The 18503-nt window shown below is 42.7% G+C and overlaps 1 protein-coding gene across 3 annotated transcripts in view; it reads right to left on the minus strand.

Annotated features, from left to right (window-relative positions):
• Positions 1-10092: 10092 nt before the first annotated feature.
• Positions 10093-18503, minus strand: part of snx8a (sorting nexin 8a) — a 114892-nt gene continuing 106481 nt past the window's right edge. For all 3 annotated transcript variants that reach the window (XM_055651387.1, XM_055651386.1, XM_055651385.1), the window contains exons 10-13: positions 14673-14741; positions 14369-14518; positions 12380-12529; positions 10093-11687 (exon numbers count right to left, since the gene is read on the minus strand). In XM_055651387.1, coding sequence (XP_055507362.1) covers positions 11613-11687; positions 12380-12529; positions 14369-14518; positions 14673-14741 — 444 coding nt within the window. In that variant the 3' untranslated portion in view covers positions 10093-11612. The remainder of the gene's footprint in view (positions 11688-12379; positions 12530-14368; positions 14519-14672; positions 14742-18503) is intronic.

Raw genomic sequence — 18503 nt, forward strand, 5'->3', positions numbered from 1 at the left:
TTACTTTGTCTAATCAATGGAGACTTGCTACTGCATACCCCAGGTGAATGGCGAGTAAGGTGGGCCTAAAATTGGTGTGCTATCATGTACTGTTTTCACTGTATTTACCCTTATAACCCAGCACTCACCGTCCTCTTCACCCTCCCTCTTTTTAAACTTTAAAAAATTGATATTTCACTTTAAAAAATCCAAGTGCACTTGCTGCCAGGACATCAGTGTCGTGTGAATTGCAACATTGTAATGGGCAGGGCCAGCAAGTGCAATTAGATTTTTTTAAGTGGAAAACAATTTATGTAAATGAGATCCCATTGTGATGTCATAGCTGCTAACTGCCACTTAAACTGATTTTTTCCTCAAACTGGATTTTACACAGTTAAAAATGTGAGTAAAATATACAATCACTCTGAACGAAAATTGATACAAGACACCACAGGACAAGGGTGAGTAAGGTGGTCCACATATTTTAGCGCTATCTTGTACCGTTTTGGTGCAATTCAGGGCATGAATCACATGCAGACACACAGACTCACAAACACAAGATGAGAGTTTTAGTAATGTAACACCAAGTGGGACCTGTTCCCCCAACACAAAATTCCACCACTCTCCCGTTCCCCCAACTGTGCAAAATGTACCATTAATCTGAACAAAACTTGATAGACACACCAGGTATGTAAAGGTAGGCCACAAATTGTAGCGCTATCATGTCCCATTTTGGCGAAATTTCAGGATCATATTTAGGACAGACACACACAGACATGGAAACAAACAAGTGGAGAGTTTTAGATATAGACCAAGTGGGACCCGTTGGGTCCCTGTCACACGGGAGGCTTGGTCCCCCGACGCCATATTCCACCACTCACCCGTTCCCCCAATGCACGCCGTTCCCCCAACGCAATATTCCACCACTCACCCATAGCCCCCAACTGTGCAGGGGCGACTCATTTGCCCTTATCCCCCAGCACTCCCTCCCTCTCCTCTTCACCCTCCCTCTTTTTAAACTTTAAAAATTTGACCTTTCACTTTAAAAAAATCAAATTGCTCTTGCTGCCAGGAATCGTGTCCTGTGATTTGCAACATTGTAATGGGCAGGGCCAGTAAGTGCAATTGGATTTTTAACAGTGGAAAATTAAGTCAGCAGTTTATGTAAATGAGATCCATTGTGATGTCATAGCTGCTAACTGCCACTGCAACTTCTCAGACTGGATTTTGTAATGTTAAAAATGTAAATACCTTATAAAATATACCATCAATCTGAACTATAAATGTAACATTTATTGTCACATGTAACACAAAGTGAAATGCTTTTTTTAAGCATACAACCCAGTAAAGTCATACAGCAAAGTCACTCACCTTGGCAGTACACAAATGTCGCCACGTTTCTGGCACTGACAAGAGTGACAACAGTTTACAGACAGTCCTATCTACACATGTGGCAGCAGGCGGCTCTCCTCACTGGGTCCCCCCTACGCTCTCAGTGGTTGCCGGTGACAGCCCTCCTCGCTTGCGGTGGTGTGAGTCCTGTCGACGGCAGTGGCTCAGGGCTGAGTTTGGAGTCCGCGATGGGCGAGCTGGGCTTATTGGGCGATCCTTCGTCCTCGGTGAGCATGTCCTCGGTCCTCAGCAGGTGAGCCGAGTCTGATGGAGGGCTGGGCCCCGGCTTGCCAGACTGGCCCCGGCCCAGTGTGAATATGTAGAAGTTGCGGGAGGATTATGTTGAATTTCAATCTTTTGTACTGATTTCACTACTACAAAAAATTTTACTTTTGGTCACTTAAACCCCCAAGTGGGGAAGATGATTTTTTTTTTGAAAAGGCAGCTGTTTTAACTTGTCTGCTGCTCCAAAACTGTCCACTTGGTGGTGCAGAAAAGCAACATTTTTTTGTTAATAATCCAATTCCAGAACCAATTGTAGCAATCGCTCTGAATGCCAAAACTTTGCATTAATACAGAATAAAAATATCAATGTAATGAGACAGAAGTTCCTTAAAATAATCAGAATCTTGAAGTGCAGCATTTGGTCTTGTGACTTTTCTTGCAATAAATTGCAATTCTGTGGTTCTCTTAATGATTTACCATGATGTGGAGGGTAAACGAGGAAAGAAGTGATTGGCAGCCAAATGCTAACTGTTAACATAGTTTAATATTTGCTGTATTCCATCTCAAAGCAAGCGAAACAGCTCCCTAAAAATTTGACAATTTTGCAGTGTATGAAATAAATCTGGCAGGACAGGAGGAGTAAGTTCTCTTGTTTGGTGTTCACTCTAACTGAATGGATGCAATTTATCTTTGGACTTTCTGTGGAGCAAATAAGATTGACAAATACATCAAAAGATATTGAATTAACGCCATGTGCAGCTTGGCATGAAGGGATAAACATGGAGCTTGCAGGTGGGAAGTAGGTGGTGTCAGTTTGCAGCCAAAGTATCTATCTGCCACCTCATGCCACTGTTACATGGAAAGCAACAGCACAGGAAAAGGCCCTTCACCCTCAATGTTTGCACTAAGCATGATGCCAAGTTAAACTGATATCATCTGCCTGTACATGATCCATATCCCTCAGTTCCTTTCACTTCCATGTGCCTATCTAAAAGCTTCAAATGTCACTATCGTATCTGCCTCCACCGCCACCCCTAGCAATGCGTTCCAGGCCCCCACCACTCTGAAAAAACGCCCCGCAAAAACGTCCATTAAACTGTCTCCCTCTCACCTTTTAGCTATGCCCTCTAGTGCTGAACATTTCTAGTTCTGTCAGCACCCTATCTCTGCCTCTCATAATTTTATATACTTACTAGACCAAGCGGTCCCGTCCCCTCGGAGGTGGCCTTTGGCGTAACACACACCAACCACCCCACACACACTAACCCCCCCCCCCTTCATATATTAATATTCATTCGCTCCTTTTGCCCCTTTACCCGCCCTATCCACTCGCGCATAACCCTCAACTGCGCAAGCGTGGCTAGAGGGGGGGGTGGGGTGGAGAGGGAGGGGGTAGAGGTGGGGGCACGGCGTCACAGGGGAGGGCTGGTTCCTGAACACAATACTCCACCACTCACCCATAGGTCCCATTATTCACCACTCCCTAGAGAGGGTGGCAGAGAGGAGCGGAGAGATTGTCCCGTGACGGCCACCCCGGCCACGTTTCCCACTGCGCTTGTCTGCGCCCGCGCTGTGATAACGACCACTGCCGCCAGTCTGAAAAGTCTGCGCAGCTTGCCGCGAGGAGCAGAGGCATTGTGACGTCATCCAGCTCGCTTCAGCACATTAGATTTATTAGATCATGAGGTAAATCTCCACCGGAATATGTAAAAATTTCACCGTTACTGCATCGGGTATTCAAGGAGATGTGAATCAAAGAAAAAATTCAAGCAAGTAAACCCACAAGTAAACATCCAAGATCAGAGTTTCATAATAATATAGATAGATATCAAGTCTTCCCTCAACCTGACATTTCAGTAAAAAACCAATCCTAAATTTATCCTGTAGCGGCGCTGGTTTTTCGAGCGGTTTTGCTTTCGTGTGACAGTTGAGTGCTGACCATCATTGTGGTCTGACGTGTTGTAAGAACCTGGGAACTTTTTTCCTGAATCTAGCCTGTCCAGTCCTTTTATAATTGTATATGTGTCTATAAGATACCCCCTCATCTTTCTAAACACCAGTGAATACAAGCCTAGTCTTTTCAATCTTTCCTCATATGACAGTGCCGCCATCCCAGGGATCAATCTCGTGAACCTACGCTGCACTGCCTCAATCACAATCACTTCCTCAAATTAGGAGACCAAAACTGTACACAATACTCCAGATGTGGTCTCACCAGAGCCCTATACGACTGCAGAAGAACCTTTTTACTCATATACTGAAATCCTCTTGTTATGAAGGCCAACATTCCATTAGCTTTCTTCACTGCCTGCTGTACCTGCACACCAACTTTCAGTGACCAGTGTAGAACCAGGTCTCGCTGTACCTCCCCCTTACCTAACCTAACCCTATTGAGATAATAATCTGCCCCCTTATTTTTGCCACCAAAGTGGATAACCTCACATTTATCTATATTATACTGCATCTACCACGCATCTGCCCACTCACTCAACCTGTCCAGGTCACCCTGCAACCTCCTAACATCCTCTTCACAGTTCACACTGCCACCCAGCTTTATGTCATCCGCAAACTTGCTAATGTTGCTCCTAATTCCCTCTTCCAAATCATTAATATATGATAAACAGTTGCGGCCCCAACACCGAGCCTTGCGGCACGCCACTCGCCACTGCTTGCCATTCTGAAAAGGACCCGTGCACTCCTACTTTTTGCTTCCTGTCTGCCAACCAATTTTCCATCCATGTCAATACCCTACCCCCAATACCATGTGCTCTAATTTTAGTCACCAGTCTTCCGTGCTGGACCTTATCAAAGGCTTTCTGAAAGTCTAGATACACTACATCCACTGGCTCCCCTTCATCCATTTTCCTTGTCACATCCTCAAAAAATTCCAGAAGTTTAGTCAAGCATGGTTTCCCTTTCATAAATCCATGCTGACTTGGACTAATCCTTTTACTGCTATCCAAATGCCCCATTATTACCTCTTTAATAATTGACTCCAGCATCTTTCCCACCACCGAAGTCAGGCTAACTGGTCTGTAATTCCCCATTTTCTCTCTCGCTCCTTTCTTGAAAAGTGGGATAACATTAGCTATCCTCCAATCCACAGGAACTGATGCTGAATCTATTGAACATTGGAAAATGATCACCAATGCGTCCACTATTTCTAGAGCCACCTCCCTGAGGACCCTGGGATGCAGACCATCAGGTCCAGGGGATTTATCATCCTTCAGTCCCATTAGCTTACCCAATACTATTTCACGCCTAATGAAAATTTCTTTCAGTTCCTCTACCCCCTTAGATCCTCTGTCCTCCAGTACTTCTGGGAGATTGTTTGTGTCTTCCTTAGTGAAGACAGATCCGAAGTACCTGTTCAACTCTTCTGCCATTTCCTTGTTGCCCATAATAATTTCACCCGTGTCTGCCTTCAAGGGACCCACATTTGATTTGCTACTCTTTTTCCCTTAACGTATCTAAAGAAGCTTTTACTGTCCTTGTTTATATTCCTGGCCAGCTTCCCCTCGTACGTCATCTTTTCAGCCCGTATTGCCCATCTTGTTTCCTTCTGTTGTCCCATGAAAGTTTCCCAATCTTCTGGCTTTGGACTTACCTTTGCTGTGTTATACATCTTTTCTTTTAGTTTTATTCTATCCCTAACTTCTCTTGTCAGCCACGGTTGCCTCCTACTCCCCTTAGAATCTTTCTTCCTTTTTGGAATGAAATGATCCTGCGTCTTCCGGATTATGCCCAGAAATTCCTGCCATTGCTGTTCCACCGTTATTCCTGCTAGGATCCCTTTCCAGTCTACCTTGGCCAGCTCCTCCCTCATGCCTTCATAGTCCCCTTTGTTCATCTGCATCACTGACACTTCCATTTAACTTTCTCCTTCTCAAATTGCAGATTAAAACTAATCATATTATGATCACTACCTCCAAGCGGTTCCTTTACCTCGAGTTCTCTTATCAAAAATCTGATTCATTGGACAACACTAAATTGTCTTTTCTCTGGTCGGCTCCATTACCAGTTGCTCTAAGAATCCATCTCGGAGGCACTCTACAAACTCTTTTTCTTGGGGTCCTGAACCAACCTGATTTTCCCAGTCTAACTGCATATTGAAATCCCCCATCACCACAGTGGCATTACCTTTGTTACATGCCAGTTTTAACTCCTGCTGCAACTTACACCCTACATCCGGGCTACTATTTGGAGGTCTGTAGAAAACTCCAATTAGTGTCTTCTTGCCTTTGCAATTCCTCAACTCAATCCACAGTGACTCTACCTCGTCAGTCCCTATGTCTTCCCTCGCAAGGGACTGAATTCCATCCCTCACCAGCAGAGCTACCCCCCCCCCCCCCCCCTCCTCTGCCCACCTGCCTGTCCTTTCTATAGGATGTATAACCCTGAATATTAAGTTCCCAGGCCCGATCCTCCTGCAGCCACGTCTCGGTAATCCCCACAATGTCATATCTACCAACCTCTAACTGAGCCTCAAGCTCATCTACTTTACTTCTTATACTTCGCGCATTCAAATACAACACTTTTAATTCCTTACGCATCTCACCTTTCACATCGATCCCTATCACACTTGGCCATACTCTCCTATCCCTTTGTGAGCTTTCTTTCCCATTAATTCTGGGGTCATTAACTATTCCTTTACTCCCTTTCCCTTTAACTCCATCCTTGACTATCCCATTTGACCTCCCCCCCCTTATTTATACCACCTTTGTCGCAGTGGCAAACCCTGACCCTGGAGTTTGAACAATGTCATTGTCTAGCTAATGGGGATTTGCTGGTCATGGACCCGTTTTAGGCTTTTGAAATTTAACCCAACCTTCAGCATATGGGGCAGGGCAATCCAATATGACTGGGGGAAATTATCCCATCTGCACATGACTGGGGAGATCAGGAGCCAATGTGTCTTCTCTCAGGGTAAAACAAGGTTCATTGCTAGGAGAAATAATAACCTAAAGCAATTTCTCTTGAAAGTAAAGTACTTCCTTAAACTTCCCTCAACTTGTGTCATGAATATATTCTATTCAAAAGAGCTTCCTGCCACCCACTTTTAATTTCACACCCTTTTGGTTCCTCAACTAACTCCCTGATCTCCATGTTATTTGAAATCACTATTCCTTTAAAATTGCCAGCAGCAGATAAAAATCAGCTCATTTTATCCTTAACTGCCCACTGCTCAAAAATATAGGAGTTACTATTTCCCCCCAAACATCCTTTCCTGCTTATCACCAGTCTTTGTGAACCTCCCCTTCACAGAACTGTAAATTAATAGTCTGGTGGTGGGCAAACATTCAGGTGTTCCTTCTAACAGCAGCATGTGTTGTACAAACTATTTGTCAAAGTTTTTCATTTATTTAGATCAATGCTATACTCTTGGCTCTTCTTGCTTGAAAAAAAATGAACTATTCCAAAAGTTTATTCATACAAATTTATTGTAGATATAATTCTTATACCTATAATACTTTAATAATGCAAAGATTTTAATAAAAGTTCAATAAAGTGCGCCATATTAACACTCCAATCAATTGAATATAGATAGCATGTATATAAGGCTAATTTTACAATGCCGATAAACATTTAATTTTCCAGATTTGCCAGAATAATTTACACTTCAATGTTCTTCCCTGTAAACATCAGCCACAAAGTTTCTTGTGCCATCAACCTTTTCCTTCCTCCCTACAACCATACACAAGATATCCGCTGCTTTTAAAGGAATGGCTGAACACATAGTTCAGAAGTGAAACCAGTTGCAGCATCTAAGCCAATGAGTCAACCCCAAATATCACGCATTCCAATTGTTGAAGATTACGTTGAAGCCAGTGAAGCACTTTACTGAGAAAATACATCATATGGCCTTTTCCCTTCTGCATTAAATCACAATTAATACATCTTTACTCCCATCCAAGATAACTCCATAAAGCACTCTCTTTTAGTAAGACAATGTTATCCAGATAACTACAAGTTGAGGGCCCTCTCTCTACCCATGCAGTAACTCATCCAGTACAAGTCACAGCTTCATCTTCCAAAGAACAACATTGCAAGCTGCACCATTGGAAGCTTAGGTTATTCTAATCTCTAGGACCTTTTTTAAATTTTTTATGCTGAATTTATGCTAAATTATGCGTAGTTTCTACTATTAGCAGGATTAAGGCTACCCAAACTCATTTTACAGTCCAGAAAATGTTATAGAAATTGAATTAGTAAACTGCAACACATTTCAACATACGCCACAAAGGCATTGAGACAACCTCCAAATAGTGAGGCATACTTGGATTAATGAAGACTGCATATAGTGATACTAGTATCAAGATTGTGCGTTTCCCCAATCAATTATGCCTGGTAACCACAAAAGGATGGGATTCGGAGAAACCCTACATAGAAACAGTAAATTTTGGGGGAAATCTCAGCTGATCAGACCAACTGTGGAAAGAACCGTTTCATTTTCATTTTAATGAAACAAATGTAAATGTTTAAATGTAACAAAAGCACTATTTGGTTTTAATGATTGTTCATTAGAACTGTAATCTGGTTTTCCTTGCTGCTCAGTTGCTGCCTGACCAGCAGGGTATCTAGCATTTCCTGATTTGAGATGTTAACACTGTTTTCCTTCTCCACAGAAGCTTAGTATCTTCTACATTTTAAACTAAAATCTCCAGCATCTGCAGTATTATACTGCAGGACTTTAAACAGTAGAATCTACATTTTACCGAGTAAATTTGGCTGTTTGTAAAAATAAAATATTTATTGAGAACCCTGCCTTGCCTGCACTGTGGATAACACTTTAATGGATTATGTCGGAAATAAAATTAATATTTCACTTGGCATGTAGATATTTCACATCTGCTCACCTCAGGTCTCCACAAGCAGTTACTTTAAAATACCCTCTGCCTCTCAGACTTCCCATTGCTGCCACTTATCAATTTCCTATTTGCTAAGAGCAACGGCTGACTTGGTGATGAAAATATCTCTTCACACAATCTCATAGCCATCCTGCCACAACCGAGTAAAAACATTCAAAACTTAGGTGTTGAAATGTCTGAACATTTGTGATTTTTGAAAATGGCGAAGTACAATTCTCAGAGAACCTTCCTCTGTGACTTAACATTGTGTGTCATTAAACCTCTCCCCTCTGCTGCTTTCAACCAGTAATATAATCATAGTTATACAGTACAACTTGGTAATGGTGTTCTGTAAGGATGCACTCCAGCGAACAAGAAACATCAATGGGCTTTTTTCACTCTTGCATAAAAGGACCAGCAATTGTAGCTATCATTTATACCTAATGAACTACATTTGTTTGTTTGTAGTCACTGTTGTACCATTTTTAGCGATATGACGACAAAAGGAATATGATTATGACCAGACGTTTGTTATGCATAAAAGCGATTGATGTCATTTGAGTAATATTGCTGGCTAGAACTTTCCTGTTCCTCTTTTAAAAAATCCCTAGCATTTTAATTACAAAAAGTTTCAGAACTGTATAAAGTGAAAATGGCACTAACCCGTTTTCAAAAATAGAAATTTAATTTCAAAATGGCAGCTCGACAGATCAACATTTTGAAAGCAAACTAACTTTGGCCAGCAAAACCCATGTGGATTGCAGGAATATAAACCACACAGGCATTATTGAAGTATGATCAAGGGTCTGGACCCAAATCGTCACACATTTCTTCTCTCCAGAGATGCTGCCTGTCCCGTTGAGTTACCCCAGCTTTTTGTGTCTACAGTTTAGACCAGCAACTGCAGTTCCTTCATGCACAGACATTATTAAGATCACTGGTGAAAAAACAAATGCTGGCTGCTTGCATCAGTAGACAATTAACTGATCTAACTGTTAACGGGAAATATATCTGGACTTCCAAAGGCTTTCGACAAGGTCCACATAAGAGATTAGTATAGAAACTTAAAGCACACGGTATTCGGGGTTCAGTATTGATGTGGATAGAGAACTGGCTGGCAAACACCTCACTTTTCACAGCTGACTAGTGGGGTACTGCAAGGCTGTTGCTATTTGTGTATTAATGATCTGGATGAGGGAATTGAAGGCAAATTGACAGACAGTTATGAGTCAAAACAAAGGGGTAGTGAGAGGGTTGAACATTTCAGGAACTAATTGACGGAACAAGAACATGTTTCCTACTTACTAATTCCTAATAGGTTCTTTTTGGTTGGAATCCGGTCAGTCAGTCTGGCGTACATTACCATGGTGTCTTCGTTTTATATATTGGAGTAGTTTCAAGTCTCATCAGAAGCTACAGTCAACAGGTTCACACAGTAAGTTGAAGGGAGCAGGGTATGGGCCTGACACCAGCAGGGGAACAATAGAAAGAGAATGCTCTCACTCAAAGCCACTCTGACATGGATACTCGAATCCCTTCAAGGCAAATATTTAGTCTTAAATCAACTTTTCACTTGTAATTGGAAAGTATTATATGGTAATTATGAGCTTGACTATTGCAAACCTGTAATAGGACAATATGATAAATGGCGTTTCAAGAGTCCAACTTTATAATCTGATCTTCATGCACCTTAAAACATGATTAGAACAATTTTACACACTCTTTCATAAGCACAATGTGGTTGAACACCCAAGGCAATAGAGAATTTCAGTTAGAACAAAGTTACATAGTACATCCATTGCAACATATCCAGTTCTCAATGAACCTTTAAATCCATGTCTGTTTCGCTTGCTGGGTCATAGAAATACACAAGACTGGACAATTTTTAGAGGAAGCAACATAACCAACCCCATTTTAAAACCACTTTCCTTTATACAAATCTAATGCCAACCTAGTTTGAGAGAGGACCAGCAAGTAATTAATAAAACCACTGCTCTAGCTCTGTTTGAACACAATCTCAGAAGATATTAACCATAAACCCCGAAGCCTCCTATCCATATAGATTAATATACAGTAAGACAGAGACCTCACTGCCATTTAAAAGTCAGGTAGCCAGGTTAATAAATTATAGCAGTGAAGAATATTTGTAGTCATATCGCCCATTTAACCGGGTTTATTTAACACTAACCACTCCCCCTTTCAGGCACTGTGGACAAACAAGTCAAATCAAGACAATTGGTTACCTGCTTCAAAGTAGTCATCCTCCTAATTATAAACTTAGCCCATGAATCTAAATCAGAGCATATCAGTGGGGGAGAAAGAACAGAAATGCTAGAAGAGCTCAGTCATTCAGGCAGCATTTGTGGAATGAGAAACCAGTTATTGTTTCAGGATGAAGATCCTTCCTCAGAACTGCAAAAGTAAGTGAGTCTAAGAAAGAGAAAGAAAGATTGGGGAGAGGAAGGGGGCTGGGGGGGCAATAGGTGGAATAACAGGAACATTAGTAATGGAACAAAATAATGGGCAGCCATTGCATGGACAGTGAAGCTGTGTGTATGAGGACTGCCCATTTGTGCTGCCATTCCTCTCCCCCTTTTCCCTTTCATTTGTATATTCTGGACTGTTCAACATATCCCAGCGGGCCAGACTATAATAAAATCAGTCACACTTCACATTAGTAACACATTAGACGAACAAAGGAGCTTACCTGTTCACTCAATGGCTGCCTATTATTTTACACCATTTCGCCCAATTTCTTTGTCCCACCCAGTGTCCTCCCTGACTTTCTCTGCAACTTAGACCAACTTGCTTTCTCTTTCTCAGTTCTGATGAATTCTCTACAGCCCGAAACATCAACTGATTTCTCGTTCCACAGATGCAACTGGAAGAATTCTTCCAGCATTCCTGCTTTTGTTTCAGATTCCAGCATCTGCAGTTCTGATTTTTAGATCAGAGGGGGTAATGAGTTATTCCGGTAAGTCCAGTTTTAGCGTACGCACACAAACCAGACCCTCACACATAGCCATATATTTGTTTGGTCCCTTGATAGGTGCAATTCTGGAATGTTTTCTTGAAGAGGAGAAAAAATAGAGAAACATTGTAAATTGAATCATAATGACATGTCACTATGGGAAAAGAAGAAATTGGGCTCTATCAATTGCCTAGAGTTTAAGCAGATGATGACATTCCATTAGGCAGGTGACCTCCCAGCTTTGGTTTTAATTCCTTCCACACTTCACTCATCTAGAATGGGAAATAAAAAAAATTTGAATTATTTGACATAATGAAAACAATACATTAATATTTTGCACATGTAAAAATCTTTTGAAGCATCAGTGGATACGACTTGAGGGCCTGAGCTATACAGAGAGGTTTGGCAAGCAAGGACTGTAATACTTGGAGCGTAGGAGACTGAAAGGTGTTCTTATAGTTGTGTAGAAAATCACGAGGGAAATTGATAGGGTGGATGCACAGAGTTTTTTTACCCAGGTTAGGGGAATTAAGAATCAAAGGATGTAGGTTTAAGGTGACGGGGAAATATAGGAACCTGAGAGGCAACCTTTTCACTCAGAGGATGATGGGTTATATGGAAAGAGCTGCCAGAAAGGGTAATTGAGGAAGGTACTATAAGAGCATTTAAGATACTTGGACAGGACAGACTGGATAGGAAAGGTATATACAAAAAACAAGGATTTCCTTGATTATCATCCATTTGGATGTATTGAGTGAATAAACAGTGACAAAACTGCACAGAAAACATCACAACTGGATATTCAGAAGCCATATGCAGCTGGATGCACAAACACACTCAAGTTTGAGCTCAAATGGTTATGTGGGGGCACGGAGTAGAAGGTAGGTGATGTCTGTCGATATGTAACTGTGCAAGTAAAGCCGAGAGGAAAAGAATATTAGGTATTTTGCTGGGCTGGCTGTACCTCGTTATGCCCTTGGATCTGGGAGTCAATGAAGGCTGTCAGCACATGGGAAGTAATATGCAGGTAGATGTGGATGAGCTGAGTCTCCTGGTGCAGGCAAAACAGGGAGAAATAGTTCCGAAGTTCCATGGTCAGGATGGTGTTCTCTTGCTGAAAAAGCAGATTAGATGAAGGATACATCAATGGAAAATGAACATTCCAAGATAACAGCATCACTCCATCCTTGTTACTCCGCCTCACAGAGAATGACTTTTACCAAACAGGTCACCAAGCTTTTGACATCCCCATTAGTATTTACGGCCTTGAAAGGCCAAGAGCAGGTTTGCAACCAGGGCACACATAATCCCCCTTGCCCAATTACTCATGGATTAGATTGTCGACTGCGTGCATCTTCCAATATTTCTTAATTAATCAAATCTCCCGTGTTAAATGTTTGATGTATTTGGGCAGGTTCTGAAAACTCATCATCATTTCATTCCCCATCCATTGACGGACATTGACGGAATACAAAATTATTTTTTTCATTCACATCCCGTGGATGTCAATGGTGAGGATAGCAATGAATACCCAACACATTTCTGTGCATTGTATGTGCAGTTTATCCCCCAGCAGGAGTGTGAATGGTCATCCTTGTTATTGTGGAGCTGGTCACTTATTGCTGGCATAGATTCCCTTTTGTAAAGGATACTGCTAAGCCACATATTAATAACATATTGAATCTTGATGATCCTTGGGGGTATTGTGTCTAGTTTAGTTGCAACATTATTAAAATGGCTAATGCAAATCAAGTGCAATAGGTAGCATGACACGGGGCCAGGAATGGAGCCAGTTAGGGGAGGAGTTTGGAGAAGGGGATAGGTGATAGGTGGAGGCAGACCAAAAAAATGGAGATGCTGCCAGACGAGAGTAGGGGAGAACTAAGATGGAGGCAGCTGCTGGAGGATAAGTCAGAACACAAACATCACCAGTGCTGGAATATGATGAGTAAGAAAGACAATGATGGGAATTGTTGGGGAAGAAATGAAGGGCAGATGGGACCAGAACCAGATGGGGGAGGTGGGTGATCTGGTCAGTGAAATATGTGGCTAATAGGTGGATGGCACAAAGTGGTTGGTGACAAATTGGGAAAGAAAGTGAAGGGGAGTTGGGGGCAAGGGAAGGAAGAGGGTATAGGAAAGGGGACAAAAAAAATGAGTGGACTGGAGATGGGCCAAAAGGAGAGCGAGAGGTACACAGGATTGCTTGAAATTATAACATTCAATGTTCATACCACTGTGTTTTAGACCACCCAGATGGCAAACAAGGTCTTCCTCTAGTCTGCAGTCCTTAGCCTGGCAGAGGAGAAGATTGAGGACAGACAGGTTGGGTAGGGACAGAAAGGGGAATTGAAATGGCATGCAACCGGGACCCAAAGAACTTCAGTTTCAGGCAGCTTGATGCTTAATTTCAACAATTTCAAAGATTTCCGAATCCTATGTTCATTACGATACAACTTAAAACCTGCCACTCTTACCAAGCTTTTGGTCTTATGTCCAAATGCTCAGTCTCAACTTCTGTAGTTTCTGGGGTATTTTGCTTAAGGTACCAAACAAATGCAGACTGTTGTTTGAATCCACAGTTTGAAATTATTTGACCAACAATACAGATTAAATTTATCGGATAATGTCCAAACTTGGGGACCATGATAAGACGCGCTTTGAATTGCTCTTTTAAAATCAAGGACTGGCTTGGACTGAGATTGTACTTCAAGAGCTCAGCATGATCACAGTACTCAGCACATCCACTGTAATCGTTACATCTTCAATGAATTCCCATACATGAAGATAACCATGAAGGCCACACTACCACCTACTATTATTGATGTGAGAAGAGTTCCCATCCTGTTCAAGAACCAGCCAATACACACTGTCCGGTTACTTCAAGGAAAGGCAATTTTCATAAGATATTGAAGGGTTACATTCAATCCAATTTTCCTGAAATTCTAAGCACCTGCATTATTCGTGATTCCAGTTGCTCCGCAGAAATCTGCTCTTTGCTTTGCACAGTCACACTCATCATCTGCCGTTTCATAGAAGTGTATTTTTGTAATGCTCGCTGGTGCTCGTGAAGGACACCTTTTTCATGACGTTCACACAAGTCCTGGGGGAAAGTACAGGGGAAGGAAGGAGAGGAACATTAGTTACCAGCAGGAAATCAATTCAGATGCAAGTCATCTCCAAACTAAAAACTCCATTTCCTATTTCCCAGCTGGTGGCTGATATATTTGGCTCGGATGCGCTTCATTATCACGGACCTTATAGGACTGCAATAAATCCAAGAAGATATTGAGTTTTTCCACCACTTCCTCCTCTTCACGCTTACCCTATAAAAAAAATGGGAGCTAATTAAAAGATCTTTCAATGTATTTTTTTAATCCAATAATTAATTTGTTATTTTTCTTCATCTTCAAACTATTTGTAACTTATTTACTCTTTTGGACCCAACCACATCACTCATACTGGCCAGTGGAAGCTCACACAAGTTCTCTCTAAATATTGAGAGACACCCACCAATGCAATGGTGGTCAATGAGCCTCCAATCATAACATTATTCACCCTCAAGAGTCAAGAGTGTTTTACTGTTATATGTCCCAGATAGGACAATGAAATTCTTGCTTGCTGCAGCACAACAGAATATGTAGACATAGTACATATAAAGAAAAAAGTTCAGTGTGTATATAGACATGTACACATACTCAAGCTCAATAAATAAGTGTAATAATAATGATAGTCTGTTGCAGTTCAGAGTTTATTTGTTGTTGTGTTTAACAGCCTGATGGCTGTAGGGAAGAAGCCGTTCCTGAACCTGGATGTTACAGTCTCCAGGCTCCTGTACCTTCTTCCCGATGGCAATGGTGAAATGAATGTGTGGTCAGGATGGTGTGGATCTTTGATGATGTTGGCTGCCTTTGAGGCTGCGACTTCGATTGATCCCTTCGATGGTGGGGAGGTCAAAGCCGGTGATGGACTGGGCAGTGGTCACAACATTTTGCAGTTGTTTCTGCTACTGGACGTTCAAGTTGCCGAACCAGGCCACGATGCAACCAGTTAGTATGCTCTCTATTGTGCACCCGTAGAAGTTCAGGAGAATCCTCTTTGACATGCCGAATCTCCGTAATCTTCTTAGGAAGCAGAGTCGCTGATGTGCCTTCTTTGTAATTGCATCAATGTGCTGGGTCCAAGAAAGATCTCCTGATATACGCACGCCCAGGAATTTGAAGTTTTTGATCCTCTCCACCATCGTCCCATTGATGTAAACAGGATTGTGGGTCCTCATCCTTCCCCAATACTTCTCTAAAGTCCACAATCAGTTCCTTGGTTTTACTGATGTTGAGAACCAGGTTGTTGTGCTGGCACCATTTGGTCAATCTCACTTTTATACTCTGACTCATCACCATCTGTGATCCGACCAACAGTGGTGTCGTCGGCGAACTTGATGATGGAGTTCGCACTATGTCCGGCGACGCAGTCATGGGTATAGAGTGAGTTAAGCAGGGGGCTGAGCACGCAGCCTTGAGGTGCTCCTGTGCTGATTGTTACTGAGGATGAAGTGTTTCTGCCAATTCGAACTGACTGTGGTCTGTGGATGAGGAAGTCGGGGATCCAATTGCAGAGGGATGAGCAGAGACCCAGTTCCATGAGCTTGGTAACCAGCTTGGTGGGGATGATGGTATTGAACGCCGAGCTATAGTCTATAAACAACAGCCTGATGTAAGTGTTTTTGTTGTCCAAGAGGTCCAATGAAGAGTGAAGGTCCAATGCATCCTCCGTTGACCTGTTGTGGTGGTAGGCGAACTGTAGTGGGTCGAGGTTCTTGTCGAGGTGGGAGTTGATATGCCCCATAACCAACCTCTCAAAGCAATTCATCACCACAGATGTTAGTGCCACGGGTCGATAGTCATTGAGGCACGTCACCTTACTCATCTTATTATGGATGCCTTCTTAAACCAGGTGGGAACCTCAGACCTCAGGAGTGAAAGTGAAACCCTGATATAGTAGCTCCGAGAAACATGGATATAATTGACTCTGCAACATTAATAATAGCCATCGCATACAGCACATAATCCTCTGATATTTTCACCACCTCCAACGGGATCCCACTACTAGCCACTTCTTCCCATCTCCACCCCTTTCCGCAGAGACGGCTCCCTCCGCAACTCCCTGGTCAACTCTTCCCTTCCCACACAAACCACCCCTTTCCCCTGCAACAGGAGGAGATGCAACACATGTCCCTATACCTCTCCCCTCGACCATCTAAGGACCCCAACAGTTTCAGGCGAGGAGGAAGTTCACTTGCACCTCCTCCAACCTCATCTATTGTATCTGCTGTTCCAAGTGTGGACTCTTGTATATCAGCAAGACCAAGCGCGATAGTTTCGCTCAACATCTTCGCGCAGTCCACCTAAGCCTACCCGATCTCCCGGTGGCTCAACACTTTAATTCGCCCTCCCATTCCCACACTGACCTTTCTGTCCTGGGCCTCCTCCATTGTCAGAGTGATGCCCAGTGCAAATTGGAGGAACAGCACCTCGTATATCGCTTGGGTAGCTTCCACCCCAGCGGTATGAACATTGACTTCTCCATGTAGTCCTTGCTTTCCCTTGCTCTCTCCTTTCCTGTTCTTCGCCCAGTCTTACTGTCTCTGGCTTCATTTTATCTCTGTACTGCCCAATCCCGGACATCAGTATGAAGAAGGGTCTTACCCCAAAATGTCACCCATTCCTTCTCTCCAGAGATGCTGCCTGTCCCACTGAGTTACACCAGCATTTTGTGTCTATTTTCACATTAATAATAGCTATGGCTCAGTGTCTGGAACTTGAAGAATGTGGGCTCCACTCCAAAGACAGAACTGCATAAACTTAGGCCAACACAACTGGTGTAGCAATAACACAGTGCTCCACTGCCAAAATTAGTCAGATAAATTATACAGTATGAAAACAGGTCCTTAGTCCCAGCTCTTCCAAGCTAGCCAAGATATCTTCCTGAGCTAATCACATTTGCTTGCATTTAGTCCATACCCAACCATACATTTCCTATCCATGAACCCCTCCAAATGAGTTTAAAACATTTAATTGTAGCCATCTCTACCACTTCCTCTGGCAGCTCACTACGCTTTCTTGATCTCCCCATCTCCCACACGGCTGATGTCTACTAAAAATCTACCAACTCCCAGTTATTTGGTTGACACCTCGCACCCTGCCTCTTGCAAAGATGCTATCCCAGATTCTCAATTTCTCTCTCTGCTCTGCATCTGCTCCCAAGACAAGGCTTTTCATTCCAGGGTATCCAAGATGTTCTTGTTCTTTACTAAGGATGATTTCCCTGATGCCGTCATAGGTGGATTCCCCGCCCACATCTCCTCTGTGTCCTGAAGTTCTCCTCTCACTTCCCCTCCCCCCAGATGGAACAAAGGAGGGGTTCCTCTGGTCCTCACCTTTCACCCTCCCAGCCTCCACATTCAACACATCATCCTCTGACATTTGAAGAACTGAAAAGGTTGATGTGGGCAAAGTTTAGACATTGTATAGTCTGGATTTTCAGCAAAGCATTTGATAAGGTTCTGCATGGTCGACTGCTCTGGAAGGTTAGATTACATGGGATCCAGGGAGAGCTAGTCGACTGGATAGAGAATTGGTATCATGAGAGGAAGCAGAGGGTGATGGTGGAAGATTGGACTTGAGGCCTGTGATTAGTGGTGTGCCTCGGGGATCGGTGCTGGAACCCTTGCTCTCTGTAGCTTATATCAACGACCTGGATGAAAATGTGCAAGGCATTATTAGGAAGTTTGCAGATAAAATGGAAATGTGTGGCTATCAAAAATTATAGTAGGATCTTTATCATTTCGGCAGGTGGGCTGAGGAATGGTTAATAAAGTTTAATGTAGTTAAAAAAGAAATGTAGGACCATTACAGTGAATGGCAGTGCATGGGAAGTGTTGGAGAGCAGAGAAATCTAGGAATGCAGGTACATTGTTCCTTGAAAGTAGCGTCACAGGGAGATGGGGTGTTCCAGGAGGCGTTCTGGCACATCAGCCTTCATTAGTAAGGGTTTTGAATATAGAAGTTGAGATATTACATTGCAGTTGT

Source organism: Leucoraja erinacea, chromosome 20 (assembly GCF_028641065.1).
Source record: "Leucoraja erinacea ecotype New England chromosome 20, Leri_hhj_1, whole genome shotgun sequence".
NCBI classification, from domain to species: domain Eukaryota; kingdom Metazoa; phylum Chordata; class Chondrichthyes; order Rajiformes; family Rajidae; genus Leucoraja; species Leucoraja erinaceus.